General features: G+C 36.3%; 1 protein-coding gene and 1 pseudogene across 6 annotated transcripts in view; both read right to left on the bottom strand.

Annotated features, from left to right (window-relative positions):
* Window positions 1–14,783, bottom strand: part of CEP126 (centrosomal protein 126) — a 56,435-nt gene extending 41,652 nt beyond the window's left edge. For all 5 annotated transcript variants that reach the window (XR_013994248.1, XM_081063880.1, XM_081063879.1 and 2 more), the window contains exons 1-3: window positions 14,380–14,783; window positions 10,030–10,149; window positions 2,525–2,670 (exon numbers count right to left, since the gene is read on the bottom strand). Coding sequence is in view for 4 of the 5 variants with exons in the window: in XM_081063880.1 (XP_080920006.1) it covers window positions 2,525–2,670; window positions 10,030–10,149; window positions 14,380–14,507 (394 nt within the window). In the remaining variant the exon portion in view is untranslated. The remainder of the gene's footprint in view (window positions 1–2,524; window positions 2,671–10,029; window positions 10,150–14,379) is intronic.
* Window positions 9,068–9,378, bottom strand: LOC308504009 (10 kDa heat shock protein, mitochondrial-like; annotated as a pseudogene). Its single transcript has one exon. The product of its transcript is annotated as a 10 kDa heat shock protein, mitochondrial-like (transcript).
* Window positions 14,784–20,779: the final 5,996 nt, after the last annotated feature.

Genomic DNA, 20,779 nt, shown 5'->3' with positions numbered 1-20,779 from the left:
CTACCTATGTTGGAGGTATTTCCATATCAATCCATAAAGAATTTCCCCATTATTTTTTTCAGTTGCATAATATTCCATTGTATGGATGTGTATGTCATTTGTTTTTGCTAAAACTCCTAACTTTTTTGTACCTAGGTCCTTTGATAGCACCATTTTTGGGGGCAAATAATATTCATGAGTGGTGACTACTTCTCTGAGGCATTTAACACAACTGACCACTTCCTCTTTCTTAGAACTACCTTCTCTTTTGCCTTCTTATCCGTTATTTTCTTTTTTTGTTTTTGTTTCCCATCTGCTTTCTTGATAACTACTTCTCAAAATCCAGTTTTAGTTTTTCTTGCTCTACCCATAGTAAATACTAGTGTGCATAAAGGTTCTATTTTAGGACCCATCCTCAATCTGTGGTCCTCTCTGTTATTTAGCTTATCTTTCCTATGGCTTCATTTATCAACTATATATTACTCATTAGTGACTCTGAAATACACATTTCTATTTCATATCGTTTTCTTAAACTTCAGACCCATATTTCTAGTTGCTAATTTAATTTCCCCATTTGAATGAGCCATGGAAGCCTCAAATTCAATCCATTTAAAACTTAATAAGTAATCTTTCACACCTCTAACCCAATTCTCCTCCTTAATTTATAAACCTAACTAATATTCTTTTCATCCACCAAAATAATTAATTCACTAAAGAAGTATTTATTGAGTGCTAAAAATATGTGAGGCTCTGTGCTAAGTACTAAGGGCATTGTTCTCCTAGTCTTTCTTCAACTGCTCTCTGTCAATTAGGACCAAATCCTCTTGATTATATCTCCTGAGTATATTACCTCTTATCATCATATCTAGTGCAGGCAGTGCTTTAAGTTAGCAGCTTAACACCTCTTGCCAAAAATAGTAAAATAATCTCCTACTACTCTATCTACTTTAGTATGTCTCTACTTTGATTCATCTTCTATGTTGTATCTATAATTATCTAACAAACAAAACTAATTATAGCAGAGACCCCTCGTTTCCTACCTAATATCAATTTTCCCATTTTTCATTAGCAAGAGACCCTGTATTGATAGAGGTGGCAATATAGCCACATTAAAAAAAAAATTGTTTTTCAGTTTCCCTTACACATGGAATTGCCAATTAGATATAAACAGATAGATATAAACAATTTAAAAGTATCTCGGAGGTACACTCTTTTTTTACAATTCTTCCTTCTTCCTGCTTATAACACTGATATGATGGCTGGAGCTCTAGTAGCTACCATGTGACCATGAGGGTAAAGATATTAAACCACATATTAAGGATGGTTGAGCTGAGAGACAGAAGGAGTCTGGATTCCAAATGACACTGTATAACAAAGAAACCAGCTTTTGATTGCCTATCTCAGGATTACATACTACATGAGAGAAAAAAAACCCTATCATATTTAAGCTATCATTATTATTTTTAGCAGCACTACAAGCTGCCCTTACTTACAGTAAGATCTCTAATGGCTTGTTTTCACTTAAAAAACTTTAAGTTGATTGCATTTTAGATAAAGATGAAATTCCTAGCCTGGCATGCAATGCTCTTTGAGAAGTGGTTCCCATTTATTTTTCTAGCCTCATATCCATTTTTCTTCTCTCGTCCCTTCCTATGCTTCAGATATACTGAAATATATAATTTATTTGCAAAAACTGGTCCTTCTGTGTAGAAAGATTTTTACTTTCTCTTTGCCTGGAAAAATGCTCATTCTTCAAGATTGAAATTGTTATTTTTCCAGGGATGATGTCCCTTTACACGTTTAGTGTTCTTTCCTCTGTGTTCTCATAATACTTTATACATTCTGCTACCAGAGCAATTATCATTATATTTATTGACATTGTTTATATTACTCTCATCTCCACAATAAGTTGTGAGAGTACAATTAGATTTATTTGTATCTCCACTTAGCCCAAGGCTAAGTACAACATATATTTGTTGAATACACAAAGGTGCTCCTTGTCCCTTCTTTTTTGAAGCTTTGACATTTTGTTGCTAATTCTGTGTTATTATTTAAGGTATAAAAAATGTCGATGGATACCAAAGAATCAACCATACTCATATTTAAATTCTTAATTGGTTCCAGAGCTTAGATTGTTGGATTATATCACTCTGTAGGTTTTCTTTTTATTTTGCCAGTCTCTTAAATATGAATTTGAACCAAAGTGTGAATAAATGCCAGAATGAATGTGACACTAATTGACTGAAATTAAATGTTAAATTTTCCTTTTATTAAGCTACTTACTAGATTATTTAAAAAGACAAAATATTATAAGCAAGACTGATGTAAAATCAAACATTCAAAATTTACTACTAGAGCAGACAAAATGTTCTCCTAATAAAACCTGAATCAAATTGCAATTTTTCATTTGGTTAAAGTCCTATTACTTAAAAAGGCATACTAGTCTTTTTAGTTTGAATTCCCAGTTTGTTTCTTAATTTATTATTTTATTGTCTACTTAAGTCAAATGTGATTATAACTTCTCATATTCTAGAAATTAAGATACCTGTTCTCCTCCGCTGAGAAAGAGGAATATGGGCACGCTGAAATCTTTCAGTGACTTCTTCAAACTTCTGTTTTCTTTGCTGAAGTATTTGTTCTCTGATTTGGTATTCTCTTTCTTCTTGTTCTTTTCGTTTCTCTTCAAAAGCTCTGTATTTAAAACATAACGAAGATAACAGAATTAGGCAATAAATTATAAAAATCTCAACACAGAAAAGTTTCAAAACTGCATTTATTATATAATTGTGTTTTCATATTTAAAAAGTTTACTTAAAAACAACACATTTTAAATTAAAAAAAAAAAAAGAAAGCCCTCAACTAAGATTTTAGGTATCTTTGAAAGTGGTAATTTCAGAACTTTATCCAGGTCTTTTGCAATAAAGAGAAATCTCTGCAATGAGGCTCTTTCTAATTTTTCACCTTCCAAGCTCTGCTGTGGAAAAATTGTTTTCTAAAAAGCTACATTATTTTCTGTAACGTAAAGAACTAATTTGTTGGTGAAAATAGCAGCCTTGAAAATTCTGGGACAGTCAAGAAAATGCTGTATAGTTCTCTTTTTCCTTTTGACCAAACATTTTAAATTGGCTGTCATGTTAAGTCTGAACTGTGCTAAAAATCCAGACAATTTACTTACAAATCTTGATGTCCAATTTCTCTTAAAAATGAAGATTTAGCAACCCTGGACTCTTATTCACACATGGCTCTGAACACTTGCCTGTAATCCTTACCCATTCCCTATTTTTCTTAACTTTCCCATTTCATTTATTTCTGATCACCCCTAGGCACTTGAGATTGTGTTTTCTTGTTTAAATTGTAGTTTAAACTGTTTCAAAGAATCAATTTTATCTGTGGAAAATGTTTGTGCATATTTCAATAATTATCTACTGGGCAATGAGAAAAATGAAAAAGCAAGCCTGAAATTCACTACTAGAGAAACTTCCTACTGATCTCTTTAGAGGGCATGGTGTTGGGGGGTGGGTAACATCATAGGTTACTATTAATCATCCTTCTAAAGATATCCACGATATCCATTAGTTGGAGCATTATTCCACTCTAAATAACTCACATTTAGGGAACTGTTACTGGTGCCTAACGCTTCAAAAGGCCCAAACTCAAAATGTCTGAGTTTGGAATAATAAGTTTTTTGGTCAAGAAGGCGCCAACTCAGAAGATGGGAAACCTAATGGCGTCTCAAGTCCATTTTAAGAGGGCCCAGAACTCATGTTTCTTTTATGTCAAGAGAAGGGAGAATGGGTGGGGCAACAGGTGGGATCCAAGGAAGAGAGTGTGGGGAAGTCCTCCAAATCTCTGTATTCCCAGCCATTCTTGACGTTCTTGACCACCCCCCCCCCGCCAATGATTTACAGGAGTATGGTCCCAAGACTCCTGTAAATCTTTGATAAACAGTCATGGCTTTGCATATCTTTCCCCACCTATTCAGGAGGCTGTTTTTGCAGAATTCCTCTAGTTAATTAGCTTATCTACAATAGCAGCTATTTACCTGAAGGCCTGGAAGAAATACAGACACTTCATGGTAGGAGTCATATGAGAGAGAAGCAAAAGTATTCCACCCTGTTATAGAACTACACTTCTAGGCACTTCTAGGCACTTCTAGGGCTATAGATCTTCAAGTGGTCTAACCTCTGTGGTAGGTTAGGAAGTAGTGGTGTAGTGCCATACGTGGGAGAGAAGATTTTTACCTTCCTAAATAATCTCCTCCCCCGCCCCCAAGGTTAAGACAAGGAAATATGTTTTCACCATCTGACTCAGCACAGTACCAGGAGATTCCACAAAAACACTGTTAGAACTAATAAACAAATTCAGCAGGACACAAAATCAACACACAAAAATCAGTTGTGTTTCTATATACGCACAACGAACAATCTGTAAAGGAAATTAAAAAAAAAATTCCATTCCTAGGCATCTACCCGGAGAAATCCAAAACTCCAATTCAAAAATCTGTATGCACTCCTATGTTTATTGCAGCACTTTACACAATAGCCAAGATATGGAAACAACCGAAATGCCCATTGGTAGATGACTGGATTAAGAAGCTGTGGTACATTTATACAATGGAGTATTACGCAGCCATAAAGAAGAAAGAAATCTTATCATTTGCAGCAACATGGATGGATCTAGAGAACATTATGTTAAGTGAAATAAGTCAGAAAGAGAAAGACAAGTACCATATGATCTCACTTATATATGGAATCTAAAGAAAAGACTATGTGAATGAACTAATCAGAAACAGTTTTGGGGACACAAAGAAAAAAACCGAGAGTTGTTAGATGGGTGTGGGGGGGGGTTGGGGATAAGGGGAAAGGTGAAGGGATTTGGAAGCAGCTGGTAACCACAAGATGGCCTCAGGGTTTTTTTGAAAATTAATTTGGGGAAGGTATTCAATAATGTTGTAAAGATTTTGTTGGGTATCTGATGGACATGCGTCCTATTTGGGAGACCACCTCAGGGATACTGTGGATACCTGATCATGGCATTGTACACCAGAAGCTAAACATTAATGAATGCCAACTATAATTTTACATATATATAATGTGATGGTTCAGTGTGAGGTCGGAGGGATAGTGGATGGGGGGAGGGGGGTTCACAGTGTGAGGGATATAAATGATGAACGTCTAAGTATTACCTTGTCTTGTACACCTGAAACTAATAAAAAAAAAATTCCATTTACCAAAAAGAATAAAATATTTAGGAAAAAACCTAACCAAGGAGGTGAAAGTCTTATATACTGAAACTACAAAACATTGCTTAAAGAAATTAAGAAAAACACCAATAAATGGAAAGACATCCCATATTCATGGATTGGTAGACTTAATATTGTTAAGATGTCAATACTACCCAAAATGAAAATCCTTATCAAAATCCCAATGACTTCTTTTTGCAGGAAAAGAAAACCCCATCCTAAAATTCATATGGAATCTCAAGGGACCCCAAATAACCAAAACATTATTGAAAAAGAACAACATATCACAATATATGAGTCCAGGGCAATGAAGAAAATATCAAACCAGATTTATTACAATTTGTATAAAAAAACTATAGAAATGTACATTGTAATTTAGATTTATATTAAAGTGTTAAAATAAAGTTCATATAATCTATAAGTATTCCATTTCTGACAATGTTTTTCATGCAGCACCCATAGTTGGTTTTTGACTCCTGTTGACCCTATCTACACAATCCCAACTCTACCTCCATACTCATCCTTTTGCTCAGATCAGTGTAACAGCTTTTTACCCATTCTGTTGGCCTCCAGTTGTACTTCAATACATCCTCTACCCCTTTGCTACAATGAGCTAAAATATAAATCAGATCATGACACGTCTCTGATTTTACTCTTTCAACAGCAACTCAGAGTCCTAAGAAGAGAGTTTAATTTTTTTAGATTCGCAGAAAAGCTATTTTATGAAATGTCTCCTACCAACTCTGTAGCTTCATCTCCTGTTGTCTTTTACATTTTTCTGTGCCTAAATCACACAAAACTTTTATATTTCATAACATTAATTTTTTTCACATATTGTTCTTTTTGCTTAAAAACCTTTATCCCTTACACTCCCTGGCTAACTTTTAGTTATCTAATAAGACTTCACTCTTCCCAGAACTCTTCTTTGTCTTGTGGTATATGAAATGTGCTACCATACGACCTTGTAGGTGACTCTATCATAGTAGTTTTTGCATGGCATTGCCATCCTATATTACTTCACTATTAGTAATTTGAGGGCAGCAATCATGCATTTTATTTTTATCCTCCAGTATATTAAACCCAGTAAAACTTGAGTGAAAAAATGGTTGTTCTCTATGACATTATTTTAATGGTCAAAGATAACTTCCAAATAGCCTAAATTTCTTTAATTTTACTTTAATATATTATGGATAATATACTCATGGATATTTAAATCTACTGATATTGAAACTTATCTGAATCTATTTATATTTTTTAGCTTATGCCATATCTCCAAATATGGAGGTTTGATGAATATGACTTATTGCTTAAAGTATATATACTTCCATCTTATTTGGTCTAAGAGTACATTTTTCTTGCTTCATGGGTTAACTCCAAGCTCTGTCATTCTCATTAATAGATAACGCAGCTACCCCATATTTCATGTTCGACAACAATTCATTCCATGATTCTTGAGGTATTTTTTTCTGCCTTTAGGATATTTAAAGGAATATTTTTTATTATAGATCTTAGTGACTCTTCCAAAGTGCTTGTTCCTCATCTGTTATTTGGTTGTGTTTCCTCTTCTTGGGTGATTTTCCCTATTCTGGCCTTTTCTCTCTTATTCTTTAGTTACATTGTCTGATCATATGTATATACATACATTATATTGTTTTAAAACTATCTGAAGGCTCCTTTTGGGCTGTTTACTTCTTAAAATTTATTTCAATTTCTTTCCTTCATGAAGTCACATTTAATAAGATTACTGCCATTTTTAAACTTTAATGGTAAAATAAAGAAAATAATTTTTTCTGCTGATATAATGTTTAATCATTGGTACTCAATCAATTATGCTTGTTGCATAAATAAATGCCTGCCCACTTATTTACCAAAAGATAGCTCTAAAATTGAAAATTAAAAACAATGTAGAAAATGAGTTAGTTTATTTCCTTTATGTGTGTGTGTATCTTAAAATTAATTGGTCTACAAAGCAGTATGTTAGAAAGTTACTTGAGGCTATGCTCTGGCAATTGATGACATAGGACAAGACAAAAAAGTGATGTTATGCTCCCATAAGCAAGAAACTGTGGCTCCAACTCCTAAGAGCAATAAAGGGAAGGCCCAGGATGCCAGTTATGCATTAGGCCTAAAAGGTAACCAGTACCTATTGGAGCAGTACCTTTTGATGAAAGAAAGAGATCTTGGAGGGAAACAAAGGGGACTACATTGTATGGAACACTGAATGAAAGAATGGAAGCTTGAGTATGTGATGAAAACATATAAGAAAAATACTGGCAAATAGAAAAGCAAAAAGAAGTAAAAAATAAAAATGTGTGTGATTTTAAGTAATTAATAGAAATAAAGAACACTTGGCGCTATGAGTATTTTCCTTTGAGTACTACTAGGGACAATACTGACGAAGTCAAAGTATAACCGACAAATAGTGGAAGAAGATTGTCTCTACTTGTAGGAAAAAATACTTTAAAAAACCCAACATTCTGTAATCATAATGTGAGTGGACGGTATAAACAGATGATGTAAAGCCTCAGTGGATAGATAATAGTAAGGCCAAAAAGACAATAATGATAGTATTCTGAAATTCAGAAGTGTACAAATAATTTGGCCCCCTTTATAAAAGGTGAAATATAGGGACAAATGATTAGTGTACAAAAAAGATAATTTTGTATGTCTTTACATAGTATTGTAGGATAACAGAAAAATTAAACATAATGAAATTGTATTAGAAAACATTCTGCCTCTTAGTATTTTAAACCCAAACTTCTCCTCTATATTTCCTACATCAGAATTCATATACGTGTTTGACAAGAGAAGACAGGTAGGGAGTTTATGAATCAAATTCCATATATAAAGGCTGCTATTTCACAGAGCAAGTCAATTATTAGAAAATACTAATATTTGGCAATTGATGCCAAATTAATATTTGGCAACCGGCACATATTAATTTATTAATTTATTAATCAACAAAATAAGCTTAATTGGGAAGAAGCACTATGTGCCAGACACCATAATTACTTTTACATGTGTTCTCAACTATTCGTCTTTAACATTACCATTTTTGCATAACAATCCCTTTAAATTGATGTATTAATTCAAATCATAAATGAGAAACTGAGGCTCAAAAAGATTAAATAACTTGCTCTAAATCATGAAGCTAAGACTTAAACCTAGATCTCTGATTTAACTCCAAAGCCCATGACCCTTTCAGCATATGATTATTCATCTTTATTGAACACTTATCATGTGCCTTTTATAGGCTTCAGGAGCCAAAAGGTAGGAGAAAAACAGAATCACACAAATATAAAACAAAACCAAGTTTCATTAAATAATTTAAAGTACACCGGACAATGAAAGAGTTAATCTAAAGAGAAAGATAATGCCAGAAAAAAACTATAGGCAAACAATTTGTATTCCTCCAATGGGATTTGCAACATATGCCCAATGATGTAGTTAATAAACTATAGAGCTTTTCTGCCATTTGCATATTATAGGAATATGGACAAGGTAGCAAAAACAACAATGAAAAAATGGCAAAACCACTCTGTCTTAAAAAAAAATCTAATAGTTCAAACAAATCTTGATAAATGTTAAGTGGTGATTGGATGGTTTGCATTTTTACTTTAGTTTCCAGCTTATACTAGAAAACTGTTTTCTGTTTTTATTTATATATTTTTGTTTAGATGTTTATATCAATACACTGGAACTAAATTTTAAGAGATACTGAATGTTACTACTTTGGATATCATTAGTTTATTACAAAAGAGAGACATGGAAATTATTTACATGATGAGACCACAATTTCAGTGGAATGGGTGGGCAGCTTTAGGTGATGCCACGTCAATAATGATTTCAGTCCACATACTTTCCAAGAATGTCACCATCTCTAAATAAGAAATAATCCTTGTCGTCTAGGACTACTCTGGTGCCTCCATAGTCTGGAAGAACTTTATCTCCACCTTTCACGCTAACTGGTTGAATCTCTCCAACATTTTCTTTTAAAGCCCGATCCACCAGCTACTACTGTTGCTTGCAATACTTTCTTTAACTTGAGATTTTTCTGGAAGCATAATGCCTCTCTTTGTTACAGTTTTCGCAGCACTCCTTTCAACTAATACTCGGTCAAAGAAGAGGAGAAACTTTCTAAATGCCTGTCCTGCCATGACTTAGGCAGCGGCAGCTCATTCTCTGCTCTCGAGCTACATCTGCAAGGACAGACAGGCAGTCTGGTCCTTCTGACCCATGAACTTTACAAAAGGCTGCCCAGTGTGCAAGCGCGCTCGCCCCAGCCACCCACCTCTTCCCACGCGCGCGAGGAAACTTTTGTTTATGGCAATGATTTATAAAATTATTTGATCACATTTCCACTATTATTCATATTTCCCCCATTTTTTTCTGATTGGATGAATGAGGATAGCACACACAGAAAAATTATATAGAAGTGAATAATAAATTAAAATCAAACTTTCTATTAGAGACTAAATACTAATCAGTAATCTTTTAATTTATCATGAAATGATACAAAAATAAAGAAGATGATACATGTTTTAGTCATTTTAAGAAGTGTAAGTTCTATGACAAGAAAAGATGGCTATGGTCACCGTCAATAATCTGGATAATACATCAGTATCTTTGTGTTTTAGGCAGAAAAACAGTAATAAAATGTGCAAAGCCACATAAATCTTGATCAGTGTTCTACAATTAAAGCAGTCATAAAATGCTTTAAAAAACTTACTTAAAAATGCTAAGTAGAGAAACTATTAATTTATAATGACTTTGAATCTCTATACTCTGAATAAAATATAATTACTTACTTTTTTCTCCGATTAGACTCCACAAAATATTTACGTGCTCGATTTCGACATTCTTTTTGTTGCTGCAGTAATATTTGGCGCTCTTCTTCTAAATTTTTCTCTAGATAGATTTTCATATCTCTAATGGTAGCATAAAGTTAAAGACAACAGTTTGTCTTTAGTAGTTGGATGAGTGTCAGTGCCATCTGATAAATACAATTACAGCCTCATACTAATGACATAATCATTTCTGTGGAACAATTAGTATGTGTACACATTAGTGTTAGTATATAACCAGTAAATATTTTATGTAGAAGTTTCTCACTTGGTATTAGAACTAAAGATATATGTTACTTTCCCAGGAAAAAAAATAAATTACTTTTAGACATCATGAGCTCAAATAAGGAGACTGCATATCATTTAATTCATTACACAAATATTTGAGTATTGATTAACAAGTTACTATCTTAGGCACATATATGGGAAAATGAAGGTGGTTATAATTCTCTAATAGAAAATACATGCCGATGAATCACACTTTTCAGTAGATTTCAGGATCTTCTCTGCATCAATATTACAAAAAACCTTTATTGTGTATTTCAAAACAATCATGTGTATTGGAACTTCTGCAAGTTTGAAAGTTTGCTATTGAGAATTTATTCATTTCCAATTACGTTGCTATTTAACCACCAATGGTATCATTGGCTATAATTCATTTTATCTTCATTTTATTATAAAATTTTGCACCACTTCAACACACACATATGCCTACACACATTCGTATACATATTTTTAAAGTTTCTTTGGAAGGATTTATAAAAATGAAATAAAAGGGAAGGAAATCTTGTTCTTTGCTAGCACAGAAACAGATAAAGATTTATCTTGTTCTTCTCTAATAGAGTATTAAAAGGAATCAGAATTTAATAAGACCCCTGGCTACTAAAAGTCACAATGTGGCAGTGGAAGAAAGTGCTAGTTCCTTTCAGGGTACATAAGAACAACATTGTTGGGGAAGCAGGGGGAGAAGCGTGCAGATGGAGTCAATTCTGTCCTCTGTTCCACGTTTGAGATCTCATCATGAGAACATAAAGAAAATCTCAAATGTAATGTGTATAATGTTCTGAATATATATTTTTAAGTTTAATCAAATGACTGTCTCCGTATATACATACATAAATGTTTATATGTAAATATATGTATTATGTATATAAAACTTTTGCCTGCTGAGTTATAAAGAGTGCTGCTGTCTTTGCATCTTTTCAAAGTATGATCTTAAAGTTTAAAAAATATTAGATGGTTGGTTACATTTTTGTTTTTCATATAAGCTGCACCATATTAGATATTTCCATTAGAATCACTGTTAAATACTTGTTCAAAGGAAGGTAATTTTTATATACTTAACAGAAAACAAACCCAAGAATACTATGGGTTGTAGGATTGGGTAACACATGATTATAACTTAAAAGCATAGTCTAATCTACCCCACCTCATCCTCATCTTTCCCTCTTCCAATTTAGTCCTTCTCCAAATGGAGCTCATTTAGGTTGTTTTATTTTATTTATTTGTTTGTTTGTTTGTTTATTTATTTTAGTTTCAGGTGTCATTTAGGTATTTTAAATACGTTGCTATAAAAAATAACTATGTGTCACACAACCTATAATTCTGCCAAATTTATTAGAGTAATCCTGATTCTTTTTCTTCTTCCACGGGCTTGGGTCAGGCATTCTAAATCTCTTGCAGTAGTCTTCTAAGTCATCTCTTTACTTCTAAACTTGTCATCCTGCCTTTGAAACTCCACATAGTAAGCTAAAGGCAAATCTGATTGGTTTTCTCATTCTTTGTTGTTCTTCAAAAGCTCTTTATCATCTTCATGATACATTCCAAATTTCTTGAAATATAATGCTTTCTATAATCTGGTTTGTTTTTCAACTTTCTTTCTCAACATTTCCCTACATGAATTCTATGCCCAGCCACACTAAGATACTTACATAAACTGAACTTGCCATGATGATGTATCATGCCATTATCTCTCTGCACATGCTTGGCTAACTCTACTCATCCTTTCAAGGTGCAAAGAACCAATAATACTGGTGACAGAATATGTGCAGATAATCAAGAATAGGGTATAAACTAGGTAGGGAAGAAAGAGAGACAAAGTGGGTGTTAGGATAAAATGGACGGGAAAAGACTGGAGACATTCATGAGAATAAAAGAGGCATAGTGTGAAGGGGATGTGAGAGAACTTTAACTTAAAAAAACCCAAAACACTTTATTTTATTTCTATTTGAATTCTTATAAGAGATTGAAATGATAAAACTTTAGCTAATATTAAGTAGGTAAACTTTGTAAAGTTTTGTTCTTTTATAGCCTTTAGAATCCAGAAATTTTGACTCTTAGCTAGATGGTCTCTGAATACTGAATTCACATTTGGAAATCACATGTAGAAATTTTACCAAACCACTTTATTATTTTAAGACTACAGTTCTTACATTTTTTTCTCATTTAGTCATTCATTTAATAAATTTGAGCACCTACTTTGTACTAGGTATTCAATGGGAAGCATTACAGACACTAAGAACATCCAAATTAATATTTATAAGAAGTGCTTAGGTGTTTAAGTGTTAATAACATGATATTCTTGATTTAGTGTCAAAAAGAATTCATATATACATTTATATATACTAGCAAAAATATATATAAGCTAGCAAAAATATATGTAGATATGTATTTATACATTAGCAAAATTTGTTGGGTTTTATCAAAGCTTCTTGGATATCTATTGAAACGATCATTTATAATTAAAAATAATTTTAACCACATATTTAGTATTTAAGTATATTTTAGTAATATATATCTTTATGGGAAGCCATCATTACAATTTTGGAATTAAGTCTTTTTGGTTTTGTTCATTTAAGGTACTGCTGAATTTCTTTTGATGTTTTTATCAACATCCATACCACATAAAATTAAAAGAATTAAGTCTATGACTGTTTCATTAATGAAAATGATGGAAAAATACACTTTGCCAATGAACCATTTATAATGCTTCCCTATTTTCTGATTTAGAGAGAAATCAGGGTCAGTAATAGGAGTTTAGTGTCCAAAAAAAAAAAAAAAGAAAAAGAAAAAAAAAGGAAACAAGTCAAAGGGACAGAATCAAATCCAAACAGAAAACAATACTGTTATTTCAGAATACATTTCTGAGAGGACAGTTTTGGGGAGTAGCAAAGGCAAAAGCCAAAGTGAATGGGGTTAATAATGAATAGATAAGAGGAACTAGAAGGTGCTATTGCAGGCTACCATTTTGAGAACTTAGCTAACAAAAGAAAAGACAGAAGGGATAGAAGTTTGAGGAAAGTATTCAGAGAAGGGATATTTGAACAGATATAAGCTCTGTATGTGTCGGTCTTCCTCACTAGATGTTTATCCCTACCACGTAGAACAGTGTCTGTCAAACAGCAAGCACTAAATTAAAATTGTTTTTCAACTTGCTGTTAAAATTGCAACGTCCCAGGAGAAGTAGAAGACCACGCGGCCAAAAAAACAGGGTTAACTTGGAAAGAGAAGACACTCCATTCTCTGAGAAGAATAAAGATGATTATCACAGTCACTGCCAACCAAGTCCTTTGAGACTACAAAAGTTAAATGCTAATTATCATAACATTCTCTAAAGAAATATACATGGTTAACGTATTTTGAAAATAAAACTTTCAATTTTCTACAATGCAAACCATCACCAACATCAAAGGTGGGCTCGATCAATTCTTAGGGAAAGGTCAGAGAGAGTCAAGCATGAAGCACCCAGGTCTTTTGCGTGTCATTTTCTCTCTACTGTCACTCTCACAACAGACTGGGCAGAGGATAGAAAATTACCCAACTGTGCTAGGCTTTAGCAGCTCTAGTAAATGTATTAGGTGTATGTTAGGTTAACCGTTAAAAGGGACTTGTTCAAGATAGCAAATTACTTATTTGTAGAATTCTTCTCTCCAAGTAGCATGATTATTTAGGAGGAGGAGAAGATGAAGAAAAGAACATTCATTATGGCATAATCCTAGAAAGCCAGACAGTGATCCCCATAAAACACACAGTCGATGTATTTTTAAATTCGCAAACATTTTACACCAATGCTGCAGAATGGGGGTAGGATAACAAGGTGGGGGGGAGGGGAAGTCGTCTTACAATAGGATAAAAATGGTATAATTTCCGGTCTCAAGGGGGCAAGGACAGTATTAAAGCAAATATCTGCAATAAGATGACTGGCAAGTTTCTATCACCTTGCGTCGGTGGTAATGGGAATGTAAATAGAGAAAAAAAGATGGGCCCCGCTTCCAACACGCTACCCCGGCAACCACGGCGGGTAAGGAAGGATACAGATAAGCGCCAGGTCGGTGACGCCCGCCGCCCCGCCGAGGGCTGAGGGGGGCTCCGGCACGGGTGTCCGAAGATTCAGTGTCTAGTCCCGCGACTGCACTCCCTGCTCCGGGCCTCCCGGCCAGCATCCTTCACCTCAACGCCGCCTCGGGGCTCGCCCCTAGCGCCTCCCTCATGGCAGTTCCCGCTTCCTCCTTCTGCTCCTCCGCCCCTCCCTACACTCGGTCTCTCAGGCTCTGAGTCACGGGCGCGGAACGGGTGACCGAGGGAGCTGTGTTTCCCGTGCACCCGCGCTGGTAGCTGTGGTGGCGACGGTAGCTGCGGTAACGAACTGGCCAGGCAATGGGAGAAGTGAGGGCAGCGACCCCGCCGCCGCCGCCGCCATCTTGACAACCAACAGACGCGGCGTCCTTCGCGACAGAAACCAGGGAGCCGGCCGGGAGGGCGGGGTTACCGAGGCAGCCAATAGGAGGCTCTGGTGGCTCTGGTCCGGTCCAAACGGCCCAGCTGGCGGCGGGTGGGCAGCCTGGCATCTCCGAGGTCCCGAGACTGCAGGGGCTGAGAGTTGAACTGTGCGTTAGAGCCTGACTCAGTTCTACCTTCCTTTTTTATGACGATGCTTTCGTGGGGATATTGAGAGTGATGAAAGACAGTGACGTAAAATCCCCCCGATATATTCAAATGCCACTGTGAGGATTCTGAAATGATGGCATCGGGGATAATTCAGGGTTGGATTTGTAGTTTAACTACCGAATCCTGTTGTGAAGTTTAAGTCGTGTCTTTCTGGGGCATTACTATTCCCAAACACCATCTCTTTTAAAATGCTTTTAAAGTGGAAATTTCCTTTCTCTGCCTTCTCTCGTTCACTTCATGACATTTCTGCTATTCCCTCTGCAGTCGTGTTCCTCGCCATTTTTCCTACTTAAAACGTCTACACTTCAAAGGCTCCAAATGGTGGCAGCCTTGCTACCAGATTCTGGAAATAGACCATCATAGCATCGGTGGCCTGGAAAGAAGTCCAGATTTACCCAGTAATCTCCTGGGAAGATATGTCAAAAGAGATCATATTGAAATTCTTTCAGGAGGTATGGAAAATTGAATGGATTTTCTACACTTGATCTTAGCCAAAAGACCGAGAAGCGATTGAATGGATTTTCTAGCCATCAGTTTAATGGCTATGCAACTGAAAATTTGAAAAAAAAGCTGAAACTTTTTGTTGGAGCCCATTATAAAAACACATATAAATTCCAACTATATTTTATTTCAGCCAGTTTTTTTTTTTAAAACTTCCAGGTTGGAAACAGAATGTACAAACCAAATAAAGACCATTCACCCACCATTCAAATGTTTCTGCCTTTGTGAATCAATTTGTTCATTTTTAGAGTTCAAATAATAAACTTTTCCTGCAGACGCTATTTAAAACAGAGGTTTTGCAAAGGTGGATGCAACGAAAAATTGGAATGTGCTCTGGTGACTGAGATTTTAAGGTGCCACAGCAAATCTAGTTTCGATTTAAAACACAAAACACATAAGCCCCCTTCAGGACAATGCCAAGAGGATATAATATACAATTTTGGCAAAGAAAGGCTACATGTGTGTACTTGGAGGATTAACTATCTTGGAAAGTTTTTAACTGGCCTAGCCACCGGCATTGACCTTGATTCTATTCCCACTGCTATCATCACAAGTCTGTTTCTCTAGGGCAAATGAGAGAGAGAGAGAGAGAGAGAGAGAGAGAGAGAGAGAGAGAGAGAGAGAGAGAGAGAGAGAGAGAGCAAAGTAGGACAGTGCAAAGTGCAAATAAAAGAGAGAAGATTGTGGTTGATGTTTGGAGTATTTAGTCATGTTTAGACTTCCTGAAAGTCTAACTTTTGCTATATTATTATATGTAGTTTAGTACTTATAACTCCTAGGCACCTTACTGCTTTGTTGCATGGTATATTAGCATTAAGAAGCATGACTTGGTTGCCTACAAACGTTTGCTCACATTTTTCATTCAAATGTTGCTTTACAATGATAACCAAGAAGAAAAATTTAAACACAGTGTTGCCAGCTTTTTTTTTAAACCATAGGAACTATTTATTGACCTTTAAATTATTTCTTTCTTCAAAATATTAAGCATTTTAAGTTAGATAGTCCTAGATTCTAAAAAAAGCTTTCATGATTAGATATTTGGATAATAGAAAGATACTTTGAGGCATTTATAAACTTTATCTCTTGACAGGAAAGGCACATATGATTTAAGCAACAAAAAAGAATATACTAAGACCTCTATATTTTGTCAGAAGTGACATCCATATTAAATATAATGCTTAATTCTTTCACATTTCAAAACCATAAAATCATTTTTTTATTAAGTGAATATATATTGAGCATGTGCTAAGCACTTTCTAGGTGCTGGGGACACAGTGGTGAATAAAACTTCAAAGTCCCTATGCTCATGAAGCTTGTATTTATATTTTTCTTCCCCAGCAGAATATATCATGTAGTGAAAAGTGCTATGAGGAAAAATGGAATAGTGTAGGGGGATGGAGGCTGATGTCAGTTCTATTTTAGGTAGGGTGCTCAAGGAAGTCCTCTTAGGAAGAGAAATTAGGGCAGAGGTTTGAATGGCGAGAGGTTGGAATTCAAATATCTGGCTGAAGAATATTATGTGCAGATGGTGCTGTAAGTGCAAAAGGCTTTGAAGGCAGTGTTATTTTTGATATGTTTAAAGAACGGTAACAAGACCACTGTGTCTTGAACAGAGTGGGGTAGACGAAGTGTGCTAGGATTTCAGATTGGAGAAGTGCACTGGGGGTGTGCTTAAGAATCAGTGGGGACTCATACAGTATGCAAGGAATTAATATAAAATCCAACTTCCAATGGAGGGAACGCCATTGGAGAATTTTGAGTAGGAGAGTACCACAATCTAATTTACTCTTTAAAAAGGATCACTCTAGCTGCTGTAGGGAAATTAACTATAACTGGTAAGATTAGACACAAAGAGGCTAGTATGAATATTATTATAGTAGGTTAGGTGAGAAATTATGGAAACTTGGACTATCATGATAGTAATGGGGATGGCAAGAAGTGTTCAAAATTTTAACCTTAAGCCAATAAGATATGTTGATAAATGGTTGTGGCAAGTGAGTATGAAAAAAGAAAAGAGTCAGATGTGACTCTCAGATTTGGGACTGGAACAACTGGATAAAAGGTATCACTATTTACTAAGATAGGGAGGAATAGGTTGAGGGTGGGAGAAGAAATAAGATTTAGGCTTCTAACATGAAAAATGTGAGATGCTTATCACCCAACTTCGTTAACATGGTCTCATAAATTGTTAAATGTGTTTTATTTATGAACGATACTAATAATAATCGTGCTATAGTTGCAATGCCTGTTCATATATGTAGTTTGAATGCCGTTATAACTCTGCGAGTTATATGAGGCAGCCTGTGATGAACAATTTATTGAAGTTTCACTTTTATCTTGGCTGAGGCTATTTTTTCCCTCTTCTGTTGAAGTATTTTTTTGCTCAAGTAAGAAGTTCCTAAATTTGTCTCTGGGCAAGTTATGAAAGAACAAAGAATTTTCATCTGGCTGATTAAAAACTGCTCAAGTTCTGCCATCTTCATTTCAATTTCCTAAGACTTCAACTACAAATTTAAGATTAAAGTTATATACTTCTCTATTCCTAATATAGATTTCAAAGGGCATTGATATTGTCAGTGATGTTAGAGTTGTATTATAGATAAAGTCTAATAATAACGATAATAATAATAATAATAACTACCTAATATTGCAGTGCTTATTGTTCTCCATGTACTGTGCTAAGTACTTTCATATAGTAAATAACTGAATCCACACAACAGTCCCCATTCTACAAAGGAGAGAGAGCAAGGGAGTAGTGGAATCAAGATTAAAACCCAGGCAGTCTGGTCCCGGAGCCAGCACTCCCAACCACACCATACTGCCTGACTGGAGGAACTCCAAGAAAGTTTCACTAGGATAAGAGATAAGAGTTGTTTGGGTTTAAATAGTAGGTGGTGAGGAAGTAAAGCCAGGGAATAGATAATTAGTTTAGGATATTACTTCATTAATTTATATTTGAGTGCCTATTGTATACCAATCACTATGCTAGTACTATAAAAACTGCAATCTCTGCCCCGCCGGTTCTCAGGCAAGGAAAGGAAATTGAGAAAATAATACCTTGAACAGGAAGCAAGACTCAGGAAAGTTTTTCTTTGTCTCTTAAATGTAAGATAGTGAAGACTTAGGCCTGTTTACATATTGAAGAGAAGGAGCCATGGGAGAATTTGAAGTCTTGTCAGAGACATTGATCTATCAATTTCAGAGAGTGGCAATTTTCAATAACAATAGTTCCCTTGTATTCAGGAATTAATTTTTTTAACAATATAGATATAAAATACACAAATCAGAGTCCTAGAAATTTGGCATTTATGCAGTTAATATGACCATCATTGATAGCTAAATTCAGTTAGAAGCATATTTTAAGTCTGAGTTATCTATCTGCTTTGAATATCCACATTGACTAAATTTCTACTTAGAGTTTTAGAATATCAACTGATGGTTGTTGGCATCAATTCAACACCAACAAGAATCCATAATTTGGGATGTGGTGATCAAGGAAACTTTATTCAGTGCAAACAGCTCAATTGTGATACAGCACGGCTGTGGAACAGTAGTGTTACAGCTCAGTTATGAAGCAGCATGAGTGTGAGGCAAGGTGGCTCTGGGGCCAGGTTGCCTTGCGGTCAGGCCCTCTCTGGCTAGACAGCTCTGCTGTGCTGTGCTCTGGTCTGGTCTGCTCCACCTGCTGTGGTAAGATTTGCTCCACTCTGCCCTATGCTAATCTGCTTCACTCTCCTGTAGGGAGACAACTTTGGTGTTTCATCTTCATTTGTTTCAGCTGCAGCCAAGGAAACAGTCTGCAGTGAAAATGGAAAGTGTGCTTCTTGAGCCAGAGGGGAGATAACTTATATAGACAAAAGTCCCTGCCCCTGGTACCTGATTGGCCCATCCTCATGCTAATGAGTACAGTTTGATTGGTTCAAAAGTCACTGTTCTGATTGCTCAGAATGGAGCCACTCTGACTGGTTGATGAAGATGCTGATGGGGAGGCTATACAGAAATGATTCATCAAGATGGTGGAGTAGGTAAATGCTGTGCTCACCTCCTTTCATGACCACATCAAAATTACAACTAAACTACAGAACAAGCATCATTGAGAATCACCTGAAGTCTAGCTGCACCAAAGTCTTATAACTAAGGACATACAGAAGAAGCCACCTTGAGACTGGTAGGAGGGGCAAAGATGCAGAATGGGCTGGGCCCACAGGCGCATGTAACAGTTGAAAGTTGGGAGAGATATCTTGGCTGCAGAGGTACACCCTGAGGAGTGAAGGATCTTATCTCCACACCAGGCTCCCCAGCCCAGGATTCCAGTGCTGGAGAGAGAAGTCCCCATAACTTCTGGCAGTGAAAGCCAGTGGAGATTGTGTTTGAGTGAGACAGAGGGTGGCTGCAGTTCTAGTTGTTGCTCTTAAAGGGCCTACACATGAACTTACTAGCTGACAAACTCACTCGCTCTGAGCTCTAGCTTGGGACAGCAGCTCGAAAGACACCAAGGACAAATGGGGAGAAATGGAGAGATCTGGTTTTAGGGTGAGGGCTGGAGGGGCAACTTTCTCCCAGATGGAGGAGTTTGCAGGAGCCATTGTTTCTTTGTTGAGTCCTCCCCCCTCCCGATGTGCAGATGCAGGCAGCCGCCACATCTGTGTCTCCATCAACCTGCCTAACACAATTCCCTCCCCCCAGTGGTTCCCTGAGACTCGGCTCCACCACATTTGGGTGCCCACCTAAGTTGCTTGTGGTGGCTTTTCTGTACAAACAGGCTGTCTTGACTCATGCTACAGATTTCACTAAAATCTCTCAAAGGTTCACAGAACTCAAACAAGCGTCCTTTGGCCGTGGCATGCCCTGTACTTCTTTCTAAGCAGCCCCAAGCCTGACATTAGTAGCAGTTGGCTTCAGTTCACAGCTTAGCCTGTCTCAGGCACCTCAAAGCCCAGTGTGTGTGGCAGCCAACTGCAGATTGCTTTGTGGCTCATGTCAGGTGGACCCAGGCAGGGCACAGATTGTGGCTCAACTTGTCCTGCAATGGAGACCCTGTCAGGAGGCCCCAGGGCCACACCTGGTGGCCAGCTTCAGACCAAGCCACAGCATCACCCAGTTGCTTTGGCAGATGAAACATCCAAAGGGCAGACTGAGCAGGCAGCACAGCCCTGCAAAAGGGAACCCTGCTCTGTAGGGTCAGCCCCTGCACCACAGCTCCTCCACTGTAGTCACAGCCAGTCCTCACAACCAATGAAACAGAGGGTCAGTCTCTTCCATCAAT

The sequence above is a fragment of the Rhinolophus hipposideros genome (genome assembly GCF_964194185.1).
Source record: "Rhinolophus hipposideros genome assembly, chromosome: 10".
NCBI classification, from domain to species: domain Eukaryota; kingdom Metazoa; phylum Chordata; class Mammalia; order Chiroptera; family Rhinolophidae; genus Rhinolophus; species Rhinolophus hipposideros.
Note: the sequence above shows the minus strand (reverse complement) of the source record. Positions and strands in the feature narration are given on the sequence as shown.